The sequence below is a fragment of the Rana temporaria genome, chromosome 3, assembly GCF_905171775.1.
Source record: "Rana temporaria chromosome 3, aRanTem1.1, whole genome shotgun sequence".
NCBI classification, from domain to species: domain Eukaryota; kingdom Metazoa; phylum Chordata; class Amphibia; order Anura; family Ranidae; genus Rana; species Rana temporaria.
In genome coordinates this window covers 63867708-63881653 of record NC_053491.1, presented here as the reverse complement: position 1 = coordinate 63881653, position 13946 = coordinate 63867708, and the positions used below count along the sequence as shown (strand labels likewise).

At 41.8% G+C, this 13946-nt stretch overlaps 1 protein-coding gene across 9 annotated transcripts in view; it reads right to left on the bottom strand.

Moving 5' to 3' along the window:
• Positions 1–13946, bottom strand: part of DMXL2 (Dmx like 2) — a 250506-nt gene that overhangs the window by 171418 nt on the left and 65142 nt on the right. For all 9 annotated transcript variants that reach the window (XM_040342664.1, XM_040342667.1, XM_040342665.1 and 6 more), the window contains exons 8-9: positions 7204–7381; positions 3315–3489 (exon numbers count right to left, since the gene is read on the bottom strand). In XM_040342664.1, the coding sequence (XP_040198598.1) occupies positions 3315–3489; positions 7204–7381 (353 nt within the window). The remainder of the gene's footprint in view (positions 1–3314; positions 3490–7203; positions 7382–13946) is intronic.

Below are 13946 nucleotides of genomic sequence, written 5' to 3'. Positions count from 1 at the left end.
GATGTGGACAGGGGCCATTGAAATGTATGGGATTTGTCTTTTGGGCGTTTTTAGAGCTGAGGCTTAGAGCAGAAAAACACCCAAAATTGCATAGATGTGAATGGAGCCTAAAGCTTTGCTGAAGATAGGGGGGAGAGAGAAGCTGCTAAAGCTCAATGTGCAGGGAGGAGGAGGAGGAGGGAGCAGAGGCGTGGCCTGCCCGGTGGTGTGTGCTTCGATGGTCTCACACAGCTTGGCTCAGGTCCTGGTTGGGGCCATGTGCACACAGGCTTCTAGTTGGCACCCGGCCAGCTAAGGAGACCCCCACGAACAGGGAACAGTCTAGAGACCAGCAAGATGATGAATAAATGACAAGGAAAAGGTACATTTGTAGGTTGCTATGGACCTATTTTAAACCAGTTTACCACCGTAGATTTACTTTAGTACATGATCTGCAAGTTCCGGGTGTGGGGAGCACAGATGCCACCTGCGACCTGCTCCCGCTGTAATTGGACATTAGCAGGAGCTTATCAGAGGACGCAATGTCCGCCGGGACCCGCCAATTGGTTAGGAGAAAGGCAGAATTGCAGTCTACCCATATAAACAAGGCAGACTGCCATTCTGTGAGAAGGAAATGTGCTGATCCTGTGTTCCTGGAAAGCAGGAACACAGATCTTTACATTCCCCCAGTCAAAGCACCTCCCCCACAGTTAGTAAGCACTTCTAGGGAAAATGGATGACGTAAAATGCAAACGTTTTTTTTTTTTTTTTTTTATCACTTTCTGAGTTTGTTTTAGGGGTTAAGAGCTAAATCAATAAGAAAAAGCTAAATTTAATATGCAGGCACATACTAGGCTGGTACAGGATACAAGCAAACATTTTTAAAACAAATAACACAATAAGCTTGCTTTAATCAACAAAGTAAAAAAAAAAAAAAAAAAAAGCCGTCCTTGGTAATCACTGTCAATGGTATGGACAGTGAGGTGAATACTACAGTTGTCACGTTGGGAAAACTTCCTTTCACTTCCACCTTTGTTCTCTTAAACAAATACTGTAAATCTCTTCAGTGGGGGCACAGACAGAAATAAAAACTGACATTTTAACTCGTCCTCCCTTAATTTATATTAGAAAGAAAATGCTATTTCACTTTAGGTGTTCATGTAGGGTTACAAGGTAGTGTGAACTATATTTTAATGGTTACTTAAAACATTTGGCAGCTATAGTGTTCATACCACGGAAAACTACCACCAACGTACTCCTGGTGCCAAGAACTAATGTGCCATGAAATTAGGGACCTTAACGATTATCTTGGCAATCAAATATCAACAGGGCCCAGGGATAAAAAAAAAATAGGAGTTCAGACAGGTAGGTAGGATCTGATCACTCTCAGAGACTGCAGTCTGTTAATGAGTTGAATAGGAGAGGACGATATTTTTGCAGCACTTTTAAATTAAGGCTGTAGTTTACAGAAAATAATCTTTAAAAAATAATAGCTTGAGTGCACTAAGAGATTGTACTGAGGCAATATATGCATTGCTTATTATAAATTAGGTTTATACAATAAATAGGTGGTCCATTCAGTAAACTTGGTGTTGAGTTATTCACTTTCAGGTCATTACAGAGCACGATGAGGCACTCTTTAAATTTTTAGGAAACAAGATTTAACCTCAACATACAGAAAGTCTTCTCCACTGTAAGGCCAGCCACAGACAGTGCAAATTTCTTTACTGCCACCACCAGGTTGCATAAAATAAATGTGCAAGATTCCGCCATTAACAGTGCTGACAGGGGAATCCCTCCTGCCGAGACATTGTATTCTTCCGACAGGAGGGGGGGTTAATAATTGCAAGTAAAATCCAGCAGGCTGGTTGTACCGAAGTGAATTTATACCTCTAATAAGCGGATAAATCAGCTTGGTACATTCAACCTGCCTATACATGGTTCGAATTTCATTCCTGCTGAACCGGCCAAGTTTTGAACCATGTATGGTGGGCATTAGAGCTGTAAAGATGTGGAAAAAATTCCAGCAATGAACTAGTTCAGGAGACTAGATAGTAACACCAGAGGTAGATGATCCTGGGGGATCTGAAAGGATTTTCTTTTCCCCTCTGAAACAAATTGGACATTAAACATGCTTTTTGTTTTTGCCTTCTTCTAGATCAACTGTGGATATATGGTTGTGTTTATGGAGGTTTTGTATGTATTGTTTGAACAAGGTGGACTTGCATATTTTTTCAACCCAACTATGTAATTATTAATCTATGGATTATCACACATGCACTGGTTGTATATAGTAGTACAAAGCATACAGAGGTACGTACAAAACAAACAGTGCCATCTCAGGCACATAGCCCACACAGGGGCATAAAGGCATCAGAAGTAGTGCACAGTAAAATAAAGTGGCCAAAAGGACTGTAACAACATATAACATAACCAAGTTAGAAAAAGACTTATGTACCTCTGACCAGCTTAGTCACATTAACTGTAAAAGCCCAAGGGATCCTGACAAGCTCACAACTCCCAAAGAACATAGGTGGGGCTACCTATTGAAGGTATTAATCATCCACAGCCGTGGAAGGTTTAGCTAGCCATTTGGCCCAAACTCTGTCATATTTCTTGGGACAGCCTCTGAGAAAGTATGCATCTCTATAATAAGGAAGAACGTTGATAACCTTGATAACCAGTTGTTCCCATAAGAAAAGAGGAGGGGATGCCTGTTTCTTCCAATGTAATGTGATTGCCTTCCTGGCATAAAATAATGGCTACTGATATTTAAGAGATTAATGCACATAAGCAAAAGACATAAGCAAACGTGCTGGGAGGTTAAAACGCATACAATTGGGTATAAGTGCAGAGGGGTTAACCTACATGAGCTAGGTATTGGGTGATGAGAGGCATTGAGGGGCCATCACATATGTGCAAAGGAATGGGCTCTGAGGGGTTGACACCTGAGCTGGGGCCTGTATACTAAGGAGTTCATGCCAATATGCTAGGGACAGGTCTCTTAAGGAGTTAAGGGGAACACACTGAATATTCATCACTGAAGTGTATATGCACATGCTCTTGAAGCAGATCACATACGCTACAGACTGGTCACTTAGGGATTAATGTTTAAAAGCTGGTGGACTGAGGGAGGCAGCTGATCAATAAGAGGTTAAGGACCACAGACTGAGAAGTCTCTTGAGGAGAAAAGAGTGTGTGTGCTGGAGGAGGGATACATGGGGTGTACGTACGTGTGTGTGTGTGTTGGAGGTGGGTTATCACTGGGGAAAGACCAATCTATCCAATGGGCAATAAAGACATAATAATAGAAAAATATTTGTCTCTAAATTTACCTGTGTTGGGATTTATACTCGCTGCTATATGAAAGTGACAAAGGGAATTGGCATGATGTGAGATGTGCCTGTGGGATTCCAGCTGGCTTGGCTGACTTGGTACCAATTCTGTGTGAGCAGCTAGAACAGAAGACCGTCTTCTACCTCTTCTCAAATGTTTCAGGTGATGAATTGTCTGTATAAAAAAAAGAATAAAAAAAGTTTTATTGGCATTACAGATATCCACTTAAAGTCCCATTCACACTTTTGCAATTTGGGAACATGTGTAAGATCACATGCATTCCCATAGCAATATTCATTCCTAATGGCACCCTAAATGCACCAACCAACGCATGTGCCCTAAACTGCATCAAAATGTATGTTCATTTATTGCCATGCATTGTAGTGTGATGCAATTTAAAAGAAAAAAGCCCACATTTTTTGTGTAATTGTCATATGTAGGGCAGCCCATTGAGCCCTAAACACAATGTACCTTAAGAGGCAAAAATGCAGGCACCTAGTCACACCTGCATAGGGGTGAACAGAGCCTAAGAATACACACTTAAAGAAGTTGTAAACTCTGGGACATCACTTGTACCTACAGGTAAGCCTATAATAAGGCTTACCTGTAGGTACTGTAAATATCTCCTAAATTTGCTTAGGAGATATTCAGAGTGCATGCAGCCAATGACATCATCGCCGCATGCGTTCTGAAGGTCTGGCTTACAGTGCCAGACCTTTAGAGCCCGTGCCGGAAATAGTGGCTCCTATGCGCATGAGTGGGAGTGACATCATCGTGACCCCGCCCACTCACAGCGCCAGGGTCTACAAAACTGGAAGAAACACTGGGGGAATATGTCAGCCATCTCAGCGGTGAGCGGGCGCCACTGGAAGGGCTTCGTTCTAAGGTAAGCCTTTCATAATGTGCTAGTATGCGATGTATACTAGCACATTATGCCATTGTCTTATAAGATTTTTTTTTAATTATTATTCTTCAGCTGTTTACAACTGCTTTAACAAATGTGAGGACCACAACAGCTGTCATCAATGATAATTTGGTTCCTGTGCTTGGAAATTACTACTACTAACATGGAATAAGGATTGAAATTACGTTGTGCAGATTCTGTGAGAAGAGAAGGTAAGACTATCTGCACACACTGAACCAATACTCCAAGGCTAAGATTTAACACTCTGCTATCTGAAAATTCTGAAGTTATTAGGGTGTCTATGGAGGCCAACAGACTACATCATATACACTACCACTACAAAGGGGAAAGAAAGGATACTGGGTGGTTGGAAAGATGCTATCCATTATAGGTGTTAAAGTGCATCTGTGCCAAGACTATATATATATATATTAAAGTATTAACATTTTTAACAAGCAGTAAAATTGCTTTAATACAAGCATTCACTAACCTCTCCTATCGGCTTGTACTGTGAAATATTTCATTCTTAAAAAAAAACCTAAAGCATATTTCTATTTTTGCAGTCAAATTTGAGAAAACCCAATATGTTTATAAAGTGTTCTCATTCATACAAGTCACGGTTGACTGCAAGGTTTTTTGAACAATAACAGAGTGAACCTGTCCCAAGTCTGTCCTCATTAACATACAATGCAAGAAGCCCACCCTCTAAACCTTTAACCCTCTGTTAGGTTAGACAGTGTTACAACTGACAATGAAGATCTGCCTGTAAAGCACACACAGGGTTAATTAAGGGATTTTTCATTGCTGCAGTTCAGGAACAGGTTTTTGCTGCAAATATTAAATATTTTTCCTAATTTATGCTTTGTGAATGGGGACATATAACAAATATAAAAGTAACCGTTATCCTCATTTGGCTGCAAAAGAGGAAATACACTTTGAGGCTCTGTTCACATGTCGGCGCTCTAAATCGCAGAGAAGAGACGCTTGAGAGGGGATAGGATTTAAATTTACAAATACCATACTGGTGACCCCACAATAGGGATAAAACTTTTTTGCGGAAGGGAATTTAACAAAACTCGTGGCCACTCATTAAAATTAGAAGTAAAAAGGTTTAACCTTAAACTACGTAGAGGGTTGGCCTTTGATTTGCATGTTAGCTCCAGCAAAACTTGCAAATTTGGAACTTAACGATTAATAAATGGCTGAATAGAATTCTTTTTAAGCTGAACTAAAATCAGTACTACTTTTCTGCCCTCGACGGCACTCATCTTTGCCCGGTCATCTTCAGCCATTATTATTGGTTGGGCCATAATTGTAGAACTCCCATGCATGCTCAGCACCAAAGCATGGCGAGATTTTACACTAATGTGCACGTGCGTCGCTGAGCGTACAATCTACAGCAACCTGTTATCAGGCAGTGAGAAAAAAATATGCCTCTTCTGCAATAAAAAGCCTGTCTGTTTTTTTTTCCACTTTAACCCCAACTCTTTAATAAATCAACCCTTAGGTATTGTTTATAATTTTTGAACAATTGCAGAATACAATTTTTACTTTCATCTTCGATAACATTAGTTACTTTCAACTATCACTGGATAGAATGTGAAACAGGGTTTTTGGCATTAGGCATTACTTCCAGATTTTAACACAAAGTTACTGTTGAATCAAAGATATAATTGCTAAAAATAGAAAATCTCTCTGGTCCATTGATGGATATACAGGTGTGAAAGCACAAAAGGCTATACCAGCATTATTAGGGATTTAATGTCACTGATCTAAATACAATAGTCCATAATTCTAAAGGGAGGTGGGGTGCAAAGCCTGGAACATAGCAAATTACCAATCACCAGTATTCAATTTGGTCTCTCTGAAGCTGTTCCCTCATTGCAGTTTCTCTGGGTGAAGGCAGCCATCTTGCTTTAGGCAGGGATTTGCTTCCTCATGACAGAGCCTCCAGAGCAAGGAAACCATTGAGAGCAGCACAGTAATGATATTACCAGATCTCACAATCTCCTTGGACCTTCAGTGCCTTATACCTCACAAAGCAGGGACACAGCTATGAAGCCACAGAGGCAGAGATTGCCTAGACACCCTCACATACTGGGAAGAACACTATTTTTCACAAGCAATTCCAGACAAAAATTCATTTTTTTTCCCGGATACCGCGGAACCCAGCCTAAAGATTGCAATCTTTATTGTTGACATATTGAACACAGAACACATGACTAGGAACATCTCTGATTGACTCAAAGTGTTAGGGGAGACCCAAGTTGTCAGGACTGCGACCTTGTGCACACCGGGTGTTTAGCTCCAATACATGATGCTCCAGTGTTTAGCTGCAGCTGGAGGGCAGAAGCTTATCTCCAGCACAGCTGCCAACAGACTCTTGAGAGTTTTACAGGTTGACAGCCGTTGTGGCTGGACAAGGTTGGGAGGTGCACCTAGTGGTAATGTACATTTAGGCCAATGTACAAAAGTACTACTGAGTGCACGGTCTAGCCATGTTCAGTCACAGCATCTATCAGACTTTAAGAGTTTGATGGGCTGCTGAAAGCGGGGCTGGATTGTGCACCTATCACTGTCAAGCGAAAACCATGACTGGTCCTCACGCGGGAATGGCGACTTCTAGAATGGAGGGACTACCCATACTATGCATTTACAACTATGGCACTCATTTAGGTCTTAACCCATACTTCATGGCATGCGTGTTATGCACCAAATAACAGGATATTTGAATCCTTTTACAACTCAATTTTGCTGTCCTGCATTCAGAATTTTTTTTAAAAAAAAGATGGTCACTGTAAACAACTATGACACTTTCATCTAAAATTGTTGAAGAGGAATGATTTCTAGAGATTTCATCACAATGTCAAATCTATGCACATGATCAATAGGTGACAAAGGAAAACAAGGATTTTTTTCCCAAATATATTTTCAGTTTTAACGTTAGCCATAAAATGTACAGATGTAAACATAAGACATGTTACCTCAAGAGCATGCTCAATTTTGTTTTTTTGCTTTCCAGTAAAGGACAAGCTACTACTGGAACTGCCATGCTCAATTATTTGTCCACCAAGAAGGCTATCCTCCGGCAAAAGGGTTTCTGCCCAAAGGCGGCAAATGCCATCCTGACAAGATGTAAGCAACACATTGCACACCGAGCCCCTGAAAGAAAAAAAATGACAAAGCAATGTAAGCTACCGTAGTTGTTACAGATCTAAGATCCATTGATGGTGCTAAAGAGCAAAGCAAAACAACAGGTTTAATAAAGGGAACATAATTAAATATGTAATATTCCTAAGGAAATCTGCATCTACAAAACAAAAATAGTTTTAATATTTTGATTTCTTTATTTGTATTTCAGTTTATGTTTTATAAAACAGGATTTTCGACTTACCATAAAATCCTTTTCCTGGAGTTCATTAAGGGTACAGGAGAAGTAACTCTTGATCTGTGAATGGGGAGAGATTCACAGACTCTCCTCCATTCACAGATTGTGTTACAGGCAGTGTAATCAGTGAAATAATATTTTCCAATGTAGGTGAGGGCAGGAAGGAGCATGTCCTCATCTGATTGAAGTAAACTCCCATGGCGCCAAAAATTCAGCAGCAGGAAGACAGGACAGCCCTGTAGTCAAGATTTCTACTGAATTCAGCAGCCTGCACATCATGGGTCATACTTCATTACAGGTAGGTAATAAACCTAAAGCTGTAGAGAAAAACATCCTACCTCGGTTCCTCTATGTCTGTCAAACCATGCCAATCCCTCATCTTTTCTTTCACTCTGACTGTTTAGCATTACTCAAATTTCTCTGGCCTCTCTCTCCAGCCCAACTGTGTTATAATATTCTAGTGAAGAATAAAACTGATGGTGGCGCTGGGCTACCCCACCTTGAAATATACCAAGCCTCTTCTGTATTATGCCAAATTTTAGATTGGCATCACCATATCCAATTTAAGCAATGGGTCGACCTGGAGAGAAACCTCTTGTTGTTACCGTTAACTTCTCTCCCTTTGGTCCACCCCAATAGTCATCCACCCTCGTCATCATCAGAGCCCCCCTTGATCTTGTCACTTCTCCAGGTCTAGGATTCTATGATTAGAAGATATAGAATTCTCCTCTTTTCCCAGCCCCATGACTGCAATCCTGGAATTCCCATCAGAAATGTATGTAGCCGCTTTCTGTGTTGGTAAGCCTCGTCTCCCACCCCCTCCATCAGGCACTTGGACCTGACAGATTGCAACTCTTCTGTGGGCTTATGAACCCTCCACTAGCCATGTCATGGGTGATTGCTTTGTTACTTTCAGCTTTGCCACTTTTATGAACAGACAAGATTAGTCTTCACAGGTACCTGACCCCATTTGAGGATTTATGCCTTCCCAATTAGAATTGGTCACATGCCATCTCGAAACTCTATGCAGGGGTCAGCAACCTAAATTGTACCGTGTGATGTCTGCAGCTGCATGCATGCCGGCGGTTGGCTTTCTTGGGATAACAACCGATGCGGCTAAGAAGCCACTCAGGTTGTTAAATCGCCAGAATCGGCATCCATCAGGTCTCGGATCTAGTAACCCAGAAGGGATGTCACGACATCCCTTACGGTTTACAGAAGCATTAACCGCTTCAGCCCCGGACCATTTTGCTGGTCAAAAACTAGGCCACTTTTTGCGATTGGGCACTGCGTCGCTTTAACTGACAATTGTGAGGTTCTGCGACGTGGCTCCCAAACAAAATTGACGTCCTTTTTTCCCCCACAAATAGAGCTTTCTTTTGGTGGTATTTGATCACCTCTGCGGTTTTTATTTTTTTGCGCTATAAACAAAAATATAGCAACAATTTTGAAAAAAAAAATCTATATTTTTATGGCATTTTTATTAATATTTTTTTTTTTAATAGAAATGGCAGCGATTTTTATTGTGATAGCGACTTTATGGCGGACACAGACACTTGACACATTTTTGGGACCATTGTAATTTTTACAGCGATCAGTGCTATAAAAATGCACCGATTACTGTAAAAATAACACTGGCAGTGAAGGGGTTAACCACTAGGTGGCGCTGCAGGGGTTAAGTCAGCGCTAGTGAGTGATTCTTACTGTTAGGGGGCGTGGCTAAATGACACGTCACTGATGACCGATCACGGGGAACAGCCATCAGTGACAGTGTCACTGGGCAGAATAGGGGAATGCCTTGTTTACAAAGGCATCCCCCTGTTCTGCCTTTGCCGACCACATTCGTGGGCCGCCAGGGAACGGTCGGCAAGTGGTTAAAAGGCGACAAAATTGACAGCATTCAAAAACAACCAAACTTGGCGTTTTGAATGCTTTTAAGTGCAAAGGAGGGATCTGGGGTTTTATAGACCACAGATCCCTCCATAAAGAGTACCTATCATTGCCCATTACTGTCAGAAGGGATGTTTACATTCCTTCTGACAGCAATAAAGTGATCAGAATTATTTTTTTCAAAGGAACATTGTAAAAAAAAAAAAAATGCCCCACCCCTCTGTGCTTACACAGCTTGGGGGCTGTGTAATACGCAGGAGGGGGGCTGTGTAACGTAAAGGGGTCCAGAGGTGCAGGGGCTGTGTAATGTAAAGGGGTCCAGAGGTGCTGGGGACTGTGTAATGTTATCTTCATTTATTAGCAGGTGAATGTGGCCATCCATTCATTGAATCCGGCCAAGACGCTTACCCCGACTTGTTCATTCCCCGACTTAGTTGGGGTAGGCGGTACACTTTGGTGGGGGTGGGGCAGCCACGCCCTGTGACCTTTGGGAACCCGTGTTTGACCTTTGACCTCTGGGGGAGGTCCCTGTTCCAATTCCTGAGTCCTAGCCATATTCTTCAACCCAAACCCAAACCCTAACCCTAGCTGACCTTTGACCTATGAACTTTAACCCTAAGCGCATCTCCACTTAGTGATTCTCCCCACCATACAAAACAAATCTCGAGCCCTTAGATATTCAACAACTCCAGACTTTGCGAGGAGAACTAGCACAATGTTTAGATCGAAAAATTAATAATAAACGTAGATACTTTGCTCATAGGTTCTACGAGCAAGGGAACAAATGTGGGCGGTTACTGGTTAAACAACTTAAAAAACACAAGAGTCTAGACATGTCCATAGCCTATTAACACAAAACAAAAGGATAGTGGAAACTCAGGCCATAGCGAGAGAATTTCATAGATTCTATGAAAACCTATATAATATCCAGGTACCGGTGACTTCACAAATAGGGGATAGGGAGGACCACAGAAGAGATACAAGATTATACCAGGGAGTCATCAATGCCTACCCTATCGGAAACTACAGAAATGTAACATCCAATTATAGTGGAAGAGCTGAGCAGAGCAATAGCAGCCTTGCCGTCAGGAAAAAGTCCTTGCTCGGATGGACTGACAAATACTTATTATAAAAAATATTCGGCCGAGCTGATAAAACCGCTGTGCAACTATTTTAACACAATTAATGCAACTAATCCTCTGCCTCCAGAAGCTCTGTTGGCGTACCTTACGGTACTTCCAAAGGAAGGGAAAGACTCTTAGAACTGTGCCAATTATAGGCCTTTTTCACTGCTCAACTCAGACACTAAACTGCTGGCCAAAATTCGAGCTCTGCGATTACAAGAGCATATTGGGGACTTCGTGCACCCAGACCAGACAGGTTTTATGAAAGGACGTGAGGCAAGGGACAACACCATCAGGGCACTTCACCTCCTTCATTGGATGCAACATGGGCCAGAGAAAGCCCCAAAGACCATACTATCAATGGATGCTGAAAAAGCTTTCGATAGGGTGAATTGGGGCTTTATGAGTGAAGTCTTGAGGGGGGTGGGCCTGGGGGACCGCATGATGGGATGGGTAATGGCCCTTTATGCGGACCCAAGAGCAAAGGTTAAAGTGAATGGGACAATATCGGATTATCTTAATATACGAAATGGAACGAGACAGGGCTGTCGACTTTCACCATTAATATTTGCTTTAATATTAGAGCCATTTCTCTGTAAGATTAGAAGTAATAGGGAAATAGCAGGGACATGTATTGGGGATGTGGAACATAAGGTATCGGCTTATGCTGATGACTTTTTATTCTACCTCTCAACACCACAGACATCTTTAATAGCCCTTATTCAGGAAGTGGACAGATACAGGCATCTGTCCAATTTCAAAATTAATTTTGAAAAATCAATACTTCTACCCAGCCACATACCTCAAGAGATAGCGAGGAAGTTGAGGAAGGCATACCCCTTCTTATGGAAGAAGGACTCCCTGTTCTATCTGGGGGTTCATATCACATCAAATCAAAAAATGTTATACAACCTCAACTATGCATCCCTATTGGCTAGGATAGTGGGGGACCTAAAAAAATGGACAGGACATTATCTAACATGGTTTGGAAGAGTGAGTGCTATAAAAATGTGTATATTGCCTAGAATTATCTACATACTACATACAGTTCCGTCTTTAAACAGATACGGAAGGCATTTGTAGCATTTGTGTTGAATGACAAACGTCCAAGGTTGGCCTATGATATCTTGCGCAGAAGTAAGGCAGAGGGAGGAATGGGGCTGCCAGACATATCAGTATATTACAAGGCAATGTTGTTGGTCCGAATCCTGAACTGGTGCCAAGACTCCTGTAATAAAATGTGGGTGTCACTAGAAAAAACAATAGTGGGGAGGAACCTGGCAGGGGCCCCTTGGATCCCGAGTATGTCAAGAGGATTTTCGAAATGGACATCTCCCTTGACCTGGAATTCCTTGTCAATATGGGATAGGTTGAATAAAGTGGGAGAGTACTCACCCCGGGTGTACCCCTTAGCCCCATTGGAGGGATTCCCATGGTTCCCACCGGGGGGAGGAAGGGGGATTCCTGGGGGCATGGGGTCGGGATGGAGACACCACATGTGGTAAATTTGCTCTGCAGGGAACCCTAGCAACCTATCCGGACCTGGTTACAGCTTTAGGGAATATACCACATCAGGATGGAGATACTATCAAATGACAGGATTTTTTAGCAAGATGAAACCTCCACTGAGATCACTAAACTCAATTACGGTGTTTGAGGGTCAGTGTGTGCATCTGAGGGATGCTAAGCATCTGTTGTCGCAGATGTACAGATTGATATTAGGCTCCCAAAAGAGTACAGTCCCATATTTTATCAGGGAGTGGGAAAGAGAATTAAACACGGTACTGTCGGATGAACAAATTAAAAAAATTATTAAATCAACCTATTCGACATCTATAAAGTTTGTATGTTCAGGAAATGGCCTATACATGTATGACTAGGTGGTAAAGGACACCAGTAAGGTTAAATTAGATGTACCCAGCGGCAAATGCCTGGTGTTGGAGAGGGTGTGAGCAAAGGGGTACATTTCTTCACTTGTGGTGGGAATGCCCCAGGATCAAAATATTCTGGGAAGCAATTGCACCATGGATTGAGAGGCTGACCCCTACACCTATGGAGTTTACGCCCCTATGCTTCCTATTCCATGGAATGCCTGGCCCTACTAAAGCCTATAAGAAGAGTATTACACCACACTTACTGAACGCAGCTAAATTATTAATCCCCAGATTTTGGAAACAGATTGCTTGCTCAAGGAGGTCAATCGGATAATGGAAGCCGAAAGGTGGATTCAAGTAGTGAAGGACAAAAAAGTGGAATTTGAGAAGACATGGGCAGGCTGGGCACAGTATGCACCTGAAATGGGCCAAGGGTAAGAGATATGGAATGGGAGAGCAGGAGGCGTAACAGATCCACCAAGTCCTCAGTGTAGTCGCATACGGTTTTGGCTATGGAAGTATAAGGCGCTAAAACATGAATCTTGACCAGGATTGACTTATTTATGTTTTTTTTTTTTTTTCTTTATAAAAATATATATTAATGTTTCTCTCCCCCATTGACCCCCCTTGGAGTTTCTTTTTTATAGCTTGGATAGTGTGGAATAGGATGTCTGCCCCGATTAGGAGAGAGGGAGTGAGTTCAGTCACGTTGAAATAGGGAGGGTATGTCACTGAAAGGTGGAGGAGAAGCAGGTCAGAAGGACAGTTTGAAGGTAAACACGGTTGAGAGTTTTTTGTTTTGTATTTTTTCTTATAAAAAGGTATAATTACTAATTTTTAACACTATGGCCATTAGTGGCCTCGTATGTGGTCTTGGTAGAGGGGGGAAGGACAAATAAATTATATGGAAGTAGGAAAGGGGATTTTCCCGTCCCTTCTTCCTCCTTTTTTTTTTTGATTGTTGTTATTCAAGTGGAGGAATAGGCCACGACGGACAATACACATAATCACGGGTGATTAATAATCAAATATGAGGCACTAAAGGTATGTACATAAAAGGGAAAGAAAAGGGAAAAGAAGGAAGGAGAAAGAAAAAAAAATGTTTTTTGGTTTTTTTTCTTTCTTTCTTTTTCTCTCACATAAAAAGAACAGACACAATGGCCATCAATGGCCTCTTTGGAAGTAGGAAGGGGAGAGTTTTTTTTTTTCTCTCCTCCCTTGGGGGATATAGAAGGACTCAGTAGGAGAACACACGATTCAAGTAGAAGGAATGGAGTATGTAGAGAAAGAGCAGACATACCCCATTGTAGCTAGGGGCAGTGTGGGGGGGGGGGGGGATTACTAATTTTATTTTCCAATTTTTTTTCGCCCCTCATTTACTTTTTCTTTCTTGGGGGGGGTAGAATAATTGATGTTTTGAAGACAATTCCGTTTAGTTTTTTTTCCTGCAA